Genomic DNA, 16,365 nt, shown 5'->3' with positions numbered 1-16,365 from the left:
CAGTGACTTTCAGGGCTCAGAAAAGAGGAGCAGGAGTGGGGAACGGAGGATGTAGCTTAGTTGATTGAACACCTGCCGAGCGGGCAGTCTTGGGTTCCACCCCCAGAATAGCCAATAACAGGAATAATCTCTTGTCTGACGGGCAAATTTACTCAGGGCCCTTTTCTTTTTCGCCCCCTCTTAAGGATGACGCCCGTAGTCCCAGGAGAAGCCATCTGGCAGGGTTCCCTTGGCTTCCAGAACAGTCTTCCTTCATAGAACCACAGGCAAGCCAAGTCCAGAAACACTTTTTTTTCCTTTTATTTCAGAAGAAAGGAAGTAAAGGCAAAATGCTTGGCCCATGCCCCCTCCCCGCCCCCCCCCCCGGAGAGGGGCAGGACTAGGGTCCCAGAAAGCAGGCCCTTCCCCCAACCCTTCCTTCCCTCTAAGTGGCAAGGTTAGAAAAAAATTAACTCCGTGGTTCCTTCCCTGGCTTTCGGCTGGACGCAGGAGCCAAGGAGGAAGTCGGGACCGGAGAGGGAAACGCGCCCCCCCTCCCGGGCAGAGAAACTGCCCTGGCTGGCTAGGGGGAGGGGTGGAGGTAGGTTTTGGGGGCAGAGGGGAAAGAAGAGCCCTGAAAACCTTTTCCCTTTAACCTGACATATTTATATATTTACAGTGATCAACAAGGGGCAGGCGGGGAGGACGGAGACCGACTGGGGCAACCTTGCTTCCCCAAAGGCAGGGAACGCAAGCCAAATAGCACCCCATCCAGGTCACAGTGTCCTGCTCCTAAAACCTCGGGTGGGAAGAGTCGAGGGCGGAGGGAGGGAATGTTTGGAGGGCCAGAGCCCGCAGCTCCCCACAAAGAATGGTGAGGAAAGGCAGCCGGGTCCCATCAAGAGAAGGTCGGGGTGAAGGTGGGGAACGTAAGAGAAGCAGCCACCCGAAGTACTGCCTCTCCCCTGGCACCCCCCTGTCCACAGGGCCCGGCTGGCTGGCGGGGGCTATGCCAGGCCCATCTCCTCCAGGACGCTGCGCGGCGACTCATCCTCCTGAGGCACACAGACAAGGGTGACGCAGAGACACCAGGAGGGGCAGACGGGTGGGCACGAAGACAGTCACGGGGAAAGGAGGCAGAGGCGGGGCGGCACAGAGACACACAGGGTGGGGGGAGAAGCTGCCATGAGCCCAAGGCCGGAGTGCTGCGAGCCGCAGCAGGGTAGCTCTTGGGTCCCCAACATCACCCACACAGCCCACAGTGGCAAGGAGGGGGTGGGTGGGTGGAAGTCAAGTCCCATCACCACCCAAAGCCCAGAGCTAAGGGAGCCAGCCGACACACAGCCTCCGGGGACCGCGAAGCTGAGATGAGGTGGGAGCAGAGGAAAATCTGCTTTCCAGTAGACTGCGGGTGTAGATACTTGGGTACTGCTTTTCCCAGAGGGGAAAGGGGGAGGCAGGAAGAGATCAGCACCAGGCACCCAGGGAGGGTGAGCTGGACTTCAGAGATGAGTCATGAGGGTCTCAGCAGAACACCACTCACGGGGTGGCGCGAGTGTGTGTGTGTGTGTGTGTGTGTGCGTGTGTGTGCGCACACATGCACAAGGACCAGTGGGGTGGTGGGTTCAGATCTCCTATGAGGGTGACTCGCCCTGTGACCCCCATCTCTCCCCTTCCTCAGAGCCAGCTCAGGCCGGCTTCCTCGTCACTGCAGACGCTGCTGACTCATCTCCCTGCACCAAGGCTCAGCCGAAACATGACAAGAGAGGGGGCAGGTAGGAGTGGGGTGACGCTGGGGGTGTCAGAGCACACAGCAGGGACAGCCAACACCCAGAGGCTCTCCATTCCAGTTCCAAATCCCCACAGCTGCTTTGAGCTCCAGAGAAACAGAGGTGGTGTGTGTGTGTGTGTGTTTAAAAAGTAGGGATCAGGGCTGGGGGAGGGGAGGGGTTGCAGCTCAGTGACAGAGTGCTTGCCTGTCATACACAGAAGGATAAAATCATGGAGAGTCAAAAAAAAAAAAACAAAAAAAAAAACCCCAAAAAATAGCCGGGCATGGTGGTGCACACCTTTAATCCTAGTACTCGGGAGGCAGAGGTAGGAGGACTGTCGTGAGTTCGAGGCCAGCCTGATAATAGAGTGAATTCCAGGTCAGCCTGGGCTAGAGTGAGACCCTATCTTGAAAAAAAAAAAAATCTACCATGAGCCCTTCCTCCAATTCTCTGAGCAATTCCTAATGTCAAGAGAAGTGTTACGTCAAAGGAGTTACGGCCAGGATAAGACAGACACCTTGGGTCTTTGGAAGAGAACTTTGAATGAGGGAAGAAGGGATAACTGGTAAATGGAGGCAAGGGGCACCCTCCCTCCCACCTCTCACCCCTAGGGGTCAGGGCTTGAGGGTAGGTCGGAGAGCTGGGCGTGATGGTGGCCAGACGCCGCAAGGAGGGGGCCCCGCTCGGCGGTGACCGGCAGGGTGTCCGGGGAAGGGAGGGTCCCCTTGGCCACAGCACTCTTCCTCCTCCTCACTGTCCCTGGACCGTACCTCCTGCAGCAGGTCTGCCTGTTCAATGGCCTTGAGCACACTCTTCTTGGAGGTGTCCTGGACATCGCCGCCCATCAGGAATTCATCCAGGATGAAGTAGGCCTTCTCAAAGTTGAAAATGATATCCAGCTCACATACCTGGGAAGAAAGGTGGAGAGATGGTTTAGCGGATAAGGTGCTTGCCTGCAAAGCCTAAGGACCCAGGTTCAATTCCCTAGGACCCATGTAAGCCAGATGCACATGGTGGTGCATGTGTCTGCAGTTCATCTGCAGGGGTTGGAAGCCTGGCATGCCTAGTCTCTGTATATGCATCTCTCTCTCTCTCTCTCTCTCTGTGTGTCTCCCTCTCTCTCAAATAAATTAATAAAATATTTAAAAAAAAGAGAAGGTGGTACTGAGGGTCATGGTGCACCCTACTTTCTTATCACCTGATTCTTGCTATAGGTCCTGGACCTTCCCAATCCCCAGGCCTCAGTGATGTGACTTAGATTTTTATTTCCCCAGGCTAGCTTGGAACTCCTGATCATCCTGTCTCAGCCTCCTAAGCACCAAAATTATAGGCATATGCCATTTTGCCCAGACATCTTTCCTTTTTATTTATTTATTTGTTTTTGTGGTAGTATCTTACTGCAGCCCAAGCTGACCTGAAACTCACTCTGTAGCTCTGGGCTGGCTTTGAACTCATAGTGATCCTCCTACTTCTGCCTTTAGAGTACTGGGACTAAGGGCATGCATCACCATGCATGACTTCTTCCTCTTTATTTTATTTATTTGCAAGCAGAGAGCAATAGAGAGAACAGAGACAGAGAGAAATGGGTACACCAGGGCCTCCAGCCACTGCAATCAAACTTCACATGCATGTGCTGCTTTTTTTTTTTTCCTTGTCTTTTTGAGGTAGGGTCTCACTGTTGCTCAGGCTGATCTAGAATTCACTGCGTAATCTCAGGGTGGCCTCAAACTCACGGCGATCTTCCTACCTCTGCCTCCCGAGTGCTGAGATTGAAGGCATGCGCCACCACGCCTGGCTGCATGTGTCCCTTTTTGCATCTGGATTTACATGGTTGCTGGGGAATTGAACCTGGGTGCTGGAGAGATGGTTTAATGGCTAAGGCGCTTGCCAGCAAAGCTAAAAGACCCAGGTTCAATTCCCCAGGACCCACCTGAGCCAGATGCACAACAGGGCACTCGCATCTGGAGTTCGTTTGCAGTGGCTGGAGGCCCTGATGCGACCATATTCTCTCTGTCTCCCTGCCTATTTCTGTATCTCTCTCTCAAATAAATAATTAAAAATAAAATATTTTTTGAAAAAAGAAAGCAGCCGGGCATGGTGGTGCACGCCTTTAATCCCAGCACTCAGGAGGAGGAGGATTGCCAAGAGTTCGAAGCCACCCTGAGACTACATACTGAATTCCAGGTCAGCCTGAGCTACAGTGAGACTCTACCTCAGAAAAAAAAAAAAAAAGAGCCAGGTGTGGTGGTGCGTGCCTTTAATCCAAGCACTCAGCAGGCAGAGTTAGGAGGATTGCTCTGAGTTCAAGGCCACCCTGAGACAACAAAGGGAATGCCAGGTCAGTCTGGGCTAGAGCAGGAGCCTAGCTCAAAAAAATAAAACAAGCAAAAACAGGCCAGGAGTGGTGGCACATGTCTTTAAATCAGCCCTTGGGAGGCAGAGATAGAATCACCATGAGTTCAAGACCACCCTGAGACTACATAGTGAATTTCAGATCAGCCTGGGTTAGAGCGTGACTCTACCTTGAAAAACAACAACAACAAAATCAGTGAGCAGAAAGAGAGAAATAAAATGGGTATGCTAGGAACTTTTGCCACTACAAATTAACTCCAGATGCGTGGCTTTACATGGGTGGTGGGTAAATTGAGCCCACCCAGCAGGTTTTGCAAGCAAGTGCCTTTGACCCACTGAGCCATCTCCCCAGCCCCTCCATCTGATTTATTTCTTTTTCTCTTTCTTTCGTTATTATTGTTAACAAAATATTTTGTATGGACACATCCTGTGTTGGTACCCTCTTTTCCCTCATCCCTGCCCCCTCCTACTCGGGGACCCTCTTCAGCGGTGTTGCAGGTATTCCTCATGGTTTTTTTTTTTTGGAGGGGAGGGCTTTTTAAGAAACGGTCTTGCTCTAGCTCAGGCTGACCTGGAATTCACTGGGTAGTCTCAGGTGGCCTTGAACTCATGGCAATCCTCCTACCTCTGCCTCCCAAGTTTAAAAGTATGTGCCACCACGCCTAGCATTGTGTTTTGTGTGTGTGTTTAGATAGGATCTCACTAGCTCAGGTTGACCTGGAGTTCACTATGTAGTCTGAGGGTGGCCTCAAACTCATGGTGATCCTCCTACCTCTGCCTCCTGAGTGCTGGGATTAAAGGTGTGCGCCACCACAGCCGGCTATTATTTGCTTTTTTTTTTTTTTTTTTTGAGGTAGGCTCTTGCTCTAGTCCAGGCTAACCTGGAATTCACTATGTAGTGTCAGGTTGGCCTTGAACTCACAGTGATCCTCCTACCTCTGCCTCCAGACTGCTGGGGTTAAAGATGCGTGCCACCATGCCTTGTGCCCATCTGTCTCTGATCATGAAGTATTAGTCTGTTGTTTTCCTCCTAATATCATTGTTTCTGCCAGATACTGGTCTGGTCTCCCTCCCCTGTGCTCTGGGGCAAGGAAGGAGAAGTTTCCTTGAGTCCCAGGCTGATCTCTGTCAATCCAGTTCATTGTCCACATCATGAAAGGACTCTCTATGTCTCACTTTCCACATCTGAAAATGATATACCAACACCAACTCACAGAAGAGATGAGCCAAAAAGAGAATCCCAAAGAGGCCAGACCTGGAGGCCTGCTATCCCAAGGAACTTGGGAGGCTGAGGCAAGAAGATTGAAAAATTCAAAGTCGGGGCTGGAGAGATTGCTCAGTGGTTAAAGGCACTTGCTTGCAAAGCCTAAGTGCCCTGGTTTGATTTCCTAGGACCCATATAAAGCCAGATGCACAAGGAGACACATGTATTGGGAGTTCGTTGTAGTGGCTAGAGGCCCTGGCACACCCATTTCCTCCCTCCCTCCCTTCCTCCCCCCCCCACTCTCTTGCAAATAAATTAATTAATTAATTAAATTTTTTTTAAAAGCAAGAAAAACAAAATTCAAAGTTGGCCTAGGTTACAGAGTGAGTTCCAGATAAGCATCAGTGACTTATTTTGAGCCTGGTCTCAAAATCAAAAGTAAAATGAAGAGCTGGGCCATGCAATGCCAAGTATGTGTGAGGCCCTAGGTTCAAGCCCTAACCAAAATACATACATACATACTGACAGACAGACAGGCAGCAGACATAAAACAGAACTCAAAAGGGCTTTGTAAATTGTTAATGGAGGGCTGGAGAGATGGCTTAGCGGTTAAACGCTTGCCTGTGAAGCCTAAGGACCCCGGTTCGAGGCTCGGTTCCCCAGGTCCCACGTTAGCCAGAAGCACAAGGGGGCGCACGCGTCTGGAGTTCGTTTGCAGAGGCTGGAAGCCCTGGCGCGCCCATTCTCTCTCTCGCTCCCTCTATCTGTCTTTCTCTCTGTGTCTGTCGCTCTCAAATAAATAAATAAATAAAAATTTTAAAAAAAATTGTTAATGGAGATAAAATTTACAGAGCTATCCCTATTCTCTATCTAAGATTGGAGCTGTTTCCCAAAGACCAGGTTTATATTCTGGGTAAGTTAATTCAGAATCCTGAGGGATAGGAAGCTGGGTATCATCATTTTTTTTGTGGGTACAGGCCAGAGGGCAACCCCAGTGCCATTTCGTTTCTCAGGAATACCACCTACTTTCTTTTTCTTTTCTTTCTTTTTTTTTTTTTGGTTTTTGGTTTTTTGAGGTAGGGTCTCGCTGAAGCCCAGGCTGACCTGGAATTCAGTATACAGTCTCAGGGGCCTCAAACTCACAGCAATCTTCTTACCTCTGCCTCCCCAGTGCTGGGATTAAAAGCATGCACCATCATACCCAGCCACTTTTTTTTTTTTTTTTTTTGCTTAACAATCACTTCAAAAAATATTTTATTTGTGTGACAGAGAGAGAGAGAGAGAAAGCAGAAAGAAAATGGGTGCACCAAAGCCTCCAGCCACTGTAAACGAACTTTAGATGCATGTGCCACCTTTTGCGTCTGGCTTATGTGGGCCCTGAGAAATAGAACTTGAGCCCTTAGGCTTTGCAGGCAAGTACCTTAACCAGCCCATTTATTTATTTATTTATTTATTTATTTATTATTTATTTTAAGACAGAGAGGGTCTCAGCCTAGTCCAGGCTAATCTAGAACTCACTTTATATCCCAGATTGGCCTTGAACTCCTGGTGCTGCTCTGACCTCAGCCTCCTCAGTCCAAGTGCTGGGTTTATAGGCATGAGCCACTATATCTAGCTTCCACCAACCTGTTCTGGAGATAGGGTCTCTACTGGCCTGGAGCTCACCAAATAGGTGACACTGACTGGCCAGCAAGTCCCAAAGATCCTCCTGTCTCTGCTTACCAGCAACAATGACGAGCCTGTGCCACCAGGCTCAGCATTTGTTGTTGTTGTTGTTGTTTTTGGAGGTAGGGGTCTCACTCTAGCCGAAGCTAGCCTGGAATTCACTATGTAGTCTCAGGGTGGCCTCGAACTCACAGTGATCCTCTTACCTTTGCCTCCCCAGTGCTGGGATTAAAGGCGTGCGTCACCACGCCCGGCAAGGCCCAGCATTTTGACCTGGGTTCTGAGGATTGAACTTGTGTCCTCATGCTTGTGAGGCAAGCATTTTAATGACTGAGCTATCTCCCCAACCCAGTATCACTAATTTTATTTTATTTTACTTTTTGCATGTGTGATATGGTATGTGATGTCTATGCTTATGGAAGTCAGAGAAGAACGTCTTCTTTAATCCCAGCACTTGGGAGATTAAAGAAAGGTCCCCTCCTTTACCAGCCATCTCTGGATTTCCTTGAAACAGAGCTTCTCTCTCAGCCTGGAACCACCAGGGGTCCTCTTCCCACTCCCCCATCCCAACGGGCTGTGTGCATGATCGCGCCCAGCTTTTTACATAGGTGCTTGGAAATGGAGTTTTCTTGGGCTTTCTCAGGCTCTCATGCTTAAGCAAGGGTTTTTTACCCATTGAGCCATCTCTCCAGTCCACTATTAAGAAAAAAAAAAAAAAAAAAAAAAAAACCTCCAGAAGATTCCAACACAAAGCCAAAGTCCGGAACCTCTGACAAAATGAGAACTTAAGTTTCTGTTCTCCTATGGGTAGTGTGAGCTGAGCTCTAGAAGGGGGCGCTGTGCCAAATGCTCCCTTTCCGAGCTCCCCGCTCCAAGCCCCAGCACTGATTAAGGGAAATGGCTAATAGGCTTACGGCTTAAAACGGGAGATTAATTACAGCTCTCCCTGCTCCGGCTTCACCTCTCCCCTAAGACTTCCCGGGCAGAGGCTGGATGAGCCTTCCTTAAGGTTTTGGCAGGAAGCTAGGATGGACGGTAAGGTGAGGCGCAGGGGGAAGACTTACGCTGCCAAAATATTTGTCCAAGAGCTCCACGTATCGGTGGATCAGCTCCAGGGTGATGAGTTCATTGTCCTGGCCTTCGATAGCACAGCAGAAGTAGAGGCTGGCATATCTGAGGAAGGGACATAAGAGACACAGTTAGGAGATCCAGCCTCCCATCAACCCATGAGGGGAGGGCCTGAACGCTAACGGTGCACAGGCAGCGCGCGGCTCCAGGCTGTGCAAGGAGGAACCGGCTCTGCCTCTTAGAACTTCTCGGAAACTTGCAAAGACGAGGACGCATGCGCACTCCACCTTGCCCGCTGACCTTCTTTGTTTGACTCAGCAAAAACCCGAGCCAACTAATTTACCTGAAGAGGGTGTGTGTCTGGAAATGGGGCAAAGGTCTCTGTGGGAGGTGAACGAGACAATGAGGGACATGTCTTGTGGGCAAGATGGAACCTCCAGGGACACAGGAATGTGCATTTTTTTAGTGGGTATGGGCCAGAGGACAGCCCCAGTGTCATTTCTCAAGAATCCCACCCACTTTCTTTTTTTCTCTCTCTCTCTTTCCTTTTTTTTTTTTTTTATTTATTGGTTTTTTTAGTTTTTCAAGGTAGGTTCTCACTCTAGCCCAGGTTAACCTGGAATTCACTCTGTAGTCTCAAGGTGGCCTCGAACTCACAGCGATCCTCCTACCTCTGTCTCCCGAGTGCTGGGATTAAAGGAGTGCGCCACCACGCCCGGCAAGGCCCAACATTTTGACCTGGGTTCTGAGGATTGAATTTGTGTCCTCATGCTTGTGAGGCAAGCATTTGAATGACTGAGCTATCTCCCCAACCCAGTATCACTAAAAAAGTGTTAGGCGTGGGCTGGAGAGATGGCTTAGCGGTTAAGCGCTTGCCTGTGAAGCCTAAGGACCCAGGTTCGAGGCTTGGTTCCCCAGGTCCCACGTTAGCCAGATGCACAAGGGGGCGCACGCGTCTGGAATTCGTTTGCAGAGGCTGGAAACCCTGGCGCGCCCATTCTCTCTCTCTCCCTCTATCTGTCTTTCTCTGTGTGTGTGTCGCTCTCAAATAAGCAAATAAAAAAAAAATTTTTTTTAATTAAAAAAAAAAAAAAGGTGTTAGGCGTTAGCAAAACCAAGAAGGGCACAAGAATCCCTTCAAGAGGAACTTGGAAAGTGGGCTGGAGATATGGCTTACCCGTTAAGGCACTTGCCTGCGAAGCCTAAGGACTCAGGTTCGATTCTCCAGGTCCCATGTAAACCAGATGCACATGGTGGCGCATGCATCTGGAGTTCGTTTGCAGTGGCTACAGGCCCTAGCACGTCCATTCTCTCTGTCCCTCCTCTATGTCCCAAATAAAAATAAATGAAAAAAAAAAATTAAAGAAAAAGAAAAAAAGACAGGAACTTGGAAAGAAAAGGATGGCGACATTCAGTCTTCCTTCCCCTGTCTCCCTGACCTGAGTGACATCAATTTCTTAGCCATTTTAACCCCCGGCAAACTCCAACTCAATGCAGATGTGCCCCAAAAGGAGACGGAAGACACCACCTCTTGTACACAACTTTGAGGTCTCTCCACTCCAGGAAGCTGCACATCTTGGGCTTGCGAGCCAGAACCACCTGCATAAGCTCTCGAACCATCTTCTTCCGCTCTTTGTCTGAGGTGGCCAAGTACCATTTTTGCAGCCGGAGTTTTCCCTGCCGGCTGAACAGCAGCATGAATCGCATCTGGAAGAGAGGAAGGACCCGAGCTGAGGGGCACAGGGTTGGTTCTGAGCCACTTTCCTGTGTAAACACACAGCCCCCAAAATCAGCCTTATTCTTTTCTGCTTTTTTTTTTTTTTTTTTTAAAGGTAAGGTTCTCAGTGTAGCCCAGGCTGACCTGGAATTCACTTTGTAGTCTCAGGGTGGCCTCAAACTCACGGCGATCCTCCTACCTCTGCCTCCCGAGTGCTGGGATTAAAGGCGTGAGCCTCCACGCTTAGCCTATCTACTTCTGAAACAGGGTCACTCATTGGCCTGGAGCTCACCAACTAGACCAGACTGGTTGATCCATGAGGTCCAGGGATGTCCCTGTCTGCCTGCTGGGGTTACAGGAACCTGCAATCCCACTCCCTGACTCTGGGGGTTCATCTCAGGTTCTCATGCTTTTAAGGCAAGCACTCTACTGACTAAGCCTTCTCCCCGGTTATCTTTGCCCCCACCTTTTCTTTCTCTTTCTTTCTTTCTTTCTTTTTTTTTTGAAAACTTTAGATCTGCACTGGAGAGATGGCTCAGCTGTTAAGGCCTAAAACGGCTTGGGTTCGATTCCCCAGCACCCATGTAAAGCCAGATGCACAAAGTGGCGTGTGCCTCTGGAGTTCATTTGCAGTGGCCGGAGGCCCTAGCATTCTCGTTCCCTTTCTCTCTGTCTCTCCTCTCTACCTGAGAATAAATAAATAAAAATATTTAAGAACAAAAACAGCTGGACGTGGTGGCACATGCCTTTAATCCCAGCCCTTGGGAGGCAGAGTAGGAGGATCACCATGAGTTCAAAGCCACCCTGAGACTACATAGTGAATTCCTAGTCAGTCTGGGCTAGATAGAGCCAGACCTTACCTCCTCCAAAATAAATAAATACATAAAAAATAAAAATAAAAGAAACACTCTAGATCGTACTGTCTGTTGGGTAATCCCACTAGCAGGTGATGTTCCTTCTGGGAAAAGTTAGAATTTCTATGCCTGTCACTTGGGTTCAAATCCTTGCTCTACTATTTGAGTAAGGAAGGCCTTTGAGAGAAAATTCTTGTATTCTTTTTTTTGTTTGTTTGTTTTGTTTTTTGAGATAGGGTCCCACTCTAGCGCAGGCTGACCTGGAAGTCATTTTGTATTCTCAGGCTGGCCTCGAACTCACGGCGATCTTCCTACCTCTGCCTCCTGAGTGCTTGGATTAAAGGTGTGTGCCACCATACCCGGCAAGAAAATTCTTTATTGTCTTTGGATCTGTTTACTTACTGGTAAGATGGAAATGATAAAAACCACCTCCCTTACAGAGTTGCTCAAGGAATTAAGTGAATTCATAGATTTGAGCGGGTGGCACACAGGTGCTAAGAACGTATCGTGTGCCGTTATTATTTGCTGAACTCCTGCTTGCTAGCCCTGATTTCTTAGGCCACTTCTTGGATCTAGCAAGGGTTAACAGACAAATTCCTTTAACCACTGGATACCCTCCAGCACCCCAAACCATTTCTTTTTTAAAAAACTTTATTCTATTTTTAAAGTATTTAAAAAATGTTTTTTATTTATTTATTTATTAGAGAGACGGAGAAGAGAGAGAAAGAATGGGCACACCAGGGCATCTAGCCACTGCAAACAAACTTCATGGGCAAGTGATACCATGTCCATCTGGCTTACATGGGTTCTGGGGAGTCAAACCTAGGTTCTTAGGTTTCACAGGCAAGTGCCTTAACTGCTAAGCCATCTCTCCAGACCCCCTCCCCATTTTTTTTTTTTTTTTTTTTTTTGGTTTGGTTTTTCGAGGTAGAGTCTTACTCTAGTCCAGACGGACCTGGAATTCACTATGTAGTCTCAGGGTGGCCTTGAACTCACAGCGATTCTCCTACCTCTGCCTCCCCAGTGCTGGGATCAAAGGCATGCGACACCACACCTGGCTCTCTAGCCTTTTTCTTTTCTTTTTTAAAAAATATTTTATATTTATTTATTTATTTGAGAGAGAGAGAATGGGCACACCAGGGCCTCCAGCTGCTGCAAATGAACTCCAGATGCATGCGCCACCTTGTGCATTTGGCTTACGTGGGTCCTGGGGAATCAAACCTGGGTCCTTTGGCTTTGCAGGCAAGCACTATAACCGTTGTTAAGCCATCCCTCCATCCCTTTTAAAGTAGTTTTATTTATTTATTTGCCAGGAGAGAGAAAGAAAGAGACAGAGAGAGAGGGAGTAAGGGATGGAGGGAGAATGAAAATGGACATGCCAGGGCTTCTAGCCATTGCCAGATTCATGCAGTACCCTGTGTATCTGGCTTGCATAAGGTACTGGTGAATCAAACTTGGGTCCTTTGGCTTTGCAGGCAAGCACCTTAACTGCTAACCCATCTCGTCAATCCCTAACTCTGCTTTCTTAGGGCAGCAAAACACTTAAAGCTATTCTACTTCTCTTCTCCGGCCCTTCTTCGATCTACCACTGGGTTGAAATTGGGCGCTTTGTCTCAGATACCTAAGTTCTACCCTCCATCCTAGCTATAAACCCTCACTGATGTCAAACGACAGTCCTGAATCCAGGGATCCCTTCTTTTATTAGGTAAACACATCCAAACCACACATGGCATTTGGATACTCAAATTCTACCCTTCTTTCTTCTTAGCCAGCCTTACACTATTCATTTGGTCCATATGGCATGTCTGTGTCGTTTTGTATTCCCCCCCCCCCCCCCCGAGTTAATGTCTCACACTAGCCCAGGCCGACCTGGAATTCACTATGTAGTCTCAGGGTGGCCTTGAACTCAGGGCAATCCTCCTACCTCTGCTGGAATTAAAGGCTGTGCCACCACGCCGTTTTTGGTTTTTTTTTTTTTTTTGAGACAGGGTCTCAAGTAGCCCAAGCTAGCCTCCTGATCCTACTGCTTCCACCTAAGTGCCAGGATTACAGCTGTGTACTCCCAGCCCCCTGCGCTGTATTTTCCTTAACTCCCCAGCCCCCCTTGAGGGTGTTTCCCACTGAGATTCCATCCCAACACACCAGGTGACCAGTCTCTCTCCCAGCCCCTCACTGAAGACACGGCCACCCCAGGGTGGCTCTCCTAGGGAGTGTGAACAGAGCCCTTACTGTCCCCAGTTTCCCTGGTCCAGGAGCCACATCCTGAACTCATTTCATTTCCCAGGCACTGTCCTCTCCGGGGCTGGGCTCTGTGGGTGTGTGTAACAGTTCCAGTTTAGCAGGCTCAATCAAGATCGGGGTTCAGTACTTTTTTTTTGTGGGTTTTTTTTTTTTTTTTTTTTTGGAACTTAGAGGGTCTTAATCAAGAAGGGAGCCGGAGCCTGAGACAAGGGAGTAGAAGGCCTGGGTCCCGGACAGGGAAGGGGCGAAGGCAAGCGCTAAAAGACCACCAGGAGTCAGGGAGCCCCCGAGCCTGGCTCCTCCCCCCCCCCCCCACAAACGACAGCCAACTCTGCAGCCCACAAGCGCCGGTGCCCAACCTCAGCTGCACCCAGGAACCCAGGCAGGAGGATCGCGCCGCAGACCCGGAAGCTGTCCCCTCCCACCCAGCGCTCCAGCTCACGCGTGGGCCCCAGGGGAAGAGGGAGCCGGGGGCCCGCGAGCTCCGCCGACCCTCTCCCGCCACCCCCCACCCACCCAGCCCGTCCTTCTCCTCCTCCCCGGGCTTCCTGGAGACAGCGATCGGGGGGGTTCCTAGGACCGAGCCCCGAGCCCTTCTCCCGGGATCGGGACGGTGCCGCCACCCACCCACCCCCGCCAGCCCCCTCTCGCCCCCCAACGCGCCCCCCGCTTTCTCGTGCCACCTCCAGCGCTCCCTCCCGAGGCCGGCTCGCCCACCAGCCCAGGGACGGTGAACCCTCCAGAGGACCGCAGGGAAGACCGAGCGATTCCCATCCAGGGCGGACCCCCCCCTCCACCTCCCCTTCCCCGATGACCCCCCGCAGGTGCAGCCCACGCCCCTCGGGTCCCCCTCCCCTCCCTCTTCGCACAGCCTACCATCCTGCAGCCTCCGGCTCGGCGCGTCCCTCCCCGGCCACCGTAGAAGCCAGTTCCACTCCCTTTCTTATCCTTTCTCTGCTTTTCCCTCCCTCCCGGTGGAAGCCACGCCCCCCGCCCCGCCTCCCCCTCCCCCTCCCCCTCCCCCATCCGCTCCTCCGCGGACGACGCACCGCGCAGGCGTCGAAGCTGCCGGGCGCGGAGGGTGGGGGGCCCGAGGCCGAGAAGCGGGAGCCATGGCAACCAGGTCCTTGACTTCAGCTTTTGAGAAGTCCGGTTGTCATGGTAACGGGGCTGTCTTTGTGGGTTGGCTTGCAGGATGGGGTGCGGGAGAGGGCGACGAGGTCCTCGTGCTTTGGAGGCTTGGAAGCGAGGGGTGGGGGGCGAAGGGCTGAAAGGCGGATGTGGACGGTCGGAGGTGTTTCTGTGCATGCGGGGGGCTCACTAATGGAAGGGAATTTGGGCGGTCGGGAAGAAAGCAAGGTGAGAATGAGATGTAGGAAAGGAGGAATGTGGAAAGTAGGAATGAAAAGGGTAGAGGTGGGGAGTGGGAGGGAAGCACAGGACTCAAGGCTGGGTATGAGGGTGCATGCCTGTAATCCCAGCACTTGGGAGGTGGAGACAGGAGACTCAGGAGTTCGAGGCCGGCCTCAGCTACATACCGAGTTCCAAGTCAGCATGGGCTACATGGGGCACACACACACACACACACACACTAACAATCAAACCAATGAACAGAAAAGCAACAAAAGAGAAAGGATAGGACTTGAGCATTTACTGAGAGCTTGCTAGGTAGACACACCACTTTAAAAAAAAAACCTTTATTTTTATTTATTTGTTTGTTTGTTTGAGAGAGAAAGAAGCAGATAGAGAGAAAGAATGGGTGTGCCAGGGCTTCCTGCCACTGTAAACATGGGTTCTGGAGAGTCAAACCTAGGTCCTTAGGTTTCGCGGGCAAGCACCTTAGTGGCTAAGCTCTCTTTTCTTTTTAAAATTTGTTTTAAAACTATTATATTTGTTTGAAAGAGAGAGAATGGACACACCAGAGCCTTCAGCCACTGCAAAGAACTCCAGACACATGTGCATCTGATTTATGTGGGTCCTGGGGAATCGAACCTCCGTCTTTTGACTTTGCAGGCAACTGCCTTAACTGCTAAGCCATTTCTCCAGTCCCGACTAAGCTATCTCTCCAGCCCCACAACACTTCTTAAAGTAAGCAATAGAAAAGGGAATGTAAGGAAAAGAGGATGGACCATATATATTAAAGCAAAGGGGAGAGAAATAAAGAAAATCTTTTTTTTTTTTTTTTTTTTGGTTTTCCTAGGTAGGGTCTCACTCTAGCTCACGCTGACCTGGAATTCACAAGGTAGTCGTCTCAGGGTGGCCTTGAACTCATGGTGATCCTCCCACCTCTGCCCCCCCAAGTGCTGGGATTAAAGTCATGCTCTATCACACCCAGCTTATATTTTTAAATTTTTTTTGTTTTGTTTTTCAAGGTAGGGTCTCACTCTAGCTCAGGCTGACCTGACCTGGAATTCACTATGAAGTTTCAGGGTGGTCTTGAACTCACAGCGATCCTCCTACCTTTGTCTCCCGAGTGCTGGGATTAAAGGCTTGTGCCACCTTGCCCGGCTTATATTTAAATTTTTTAAAAATTAAAAAATACATAAAACATATTAGACAGCCCATAAAAGCAGGGCGTGGTGGGGCACACCTTCAGTCCTGGCATAGGAGGTGAGAGGATCAAGGGCTCAAGGCCAGTTCCAGGCTGTGTGGCTTGGGCACTGGAAGCAGTGTCATTCATATGTACAATTTTTCCATAGCTGTGTACCACACCTTTAATCTCAGCATGTGGGAGGTTGAAGTAGGAGGATCACCATGAGTTTGAGGCCAGCCTGGGACTACAGAGTAAGTGTCAGGTCAGCCTGGGCTAGAGTGAGATGCTAACACACACACACACACACACACACACACACACACACACACACAGGCAGGTGTGGGGCTGTACATCTATAGTACTAATATTTGGGAGGTGGATGGAGGCAGGAACATCAGGAGTTCAAGGTGATCCTCAGCTACATAGTGAGTTGAATCCAGCCTGGGCTACATGAAACCCTGTTTTGAAAACCAAGACCAAACTAAAGTAAACCAACCAAATAGTAAAAGAAAGACATCTTAGTACTCATGGCTGTTCTTTCCCTCTCTCAACTTCTTTTATTTTTTTTTTTAATTCTGTGTTCACTTATTTTCTTTTTTATGGTTTTATTTATTCACAAGAGAGAATGGGAGAGAGAGAGAGAGAGAACGAGCATGCCAGGCACCTCTAGCCACCACAAACAAACTCCAGACACATGCACCACCTTGTGTATCTGGTTTACGCGGGTTCTGCAGAATTGGACCTGGGCCCTTAGACTTTGCAGGCAAGTGCCTTAACCACTAAGCTGTCTGTCCAGCTCCTCTTTGTTGTTTTGAAGCAGGGTCTTACTCTAGCTTAGGCTGACCTGCAACTCACTCTGTAGCCCAGGCTGGCCTTGAACTCCTACCTCAGTCTCCCCGATGCTGGGGTTAAAGATGTATGCCACCACACTGGGCTCATGGCCCGTTCTCCTCTGTCTCTACCTTCTGCTAACTAATGGC

The 16,365-nt window shown here is 49.9% G+C and overlaps 1 protein-coding gene across 1 annotated transcript; it reads right to left on the bottom strand.

Moving 5' to 3' along the window:
- Positions 1–276: 276 nt before the first annotated feature.
- Positions 277–13,817, bottom strand: Ap1s1 (adaptor related protein complex 1 subunit sigma 1). Its single transcript, XM_045142529.1, has 5 exons — positions 13,729–13,817; positions 9,569–9,747; positions 8,037–8,145; positions 2,522–2,659; positions 277–1,034 (listed from the first exon to the last, which is right to left on the bottom strand). The coding sequence occupies exons 1-5, from the start codon at positions 13,729–13,731 to the stop codon at positions 987–989; spliced, it is 477 nt and encodes a 158-aa protein (XP_044998464.1). The 5' UTR covers positions 13,732–13,817; the 3' UTR covers positions 277–986.
- Between the last annotated feature and the right edge of the window lie 2,548 nt (positions 13,818–16,365).

This window comes from Jaculus jaculus, chromosome 2 (genome assembly GCF_020740685.1).
Source record: "Jaculus jaculus isolate mJacJac1 chromosome 2, mJacJac1.mat.Y.cur, whole genome shotgun sequence".
NCBI classification, from domain to species: Eukaryota; Metazoa; Chordata; class Mammalia; order Rodentia; family Dipodidae; genus Jaculus; species Jaculus jaculus.
The sequence above is the reverse complement of the archived record's forward strand: the minus strand, read 5'-3'. Positions and strand labels throughout refer to the sequence as shown.

Coding starts and splice junctions, on each gene's coding strand:
- Ap1s1 (XM_045142529.1), bottom strand. Junction 8,146..9,568: donor CTCAAAGTTGTGTACAAGAG/GTGGTGTCTTCC, acceptor TCCCTTCCTCAG/ATATGCCAGCCTCTACTTCT. Junction 2,660..8,036: donor TGGACAAATATTTTGGCAGC/GTAAGTCTTCCC, acceptor CTTTCTTCCCAG/GTATGTGAGCTGGATATCAT.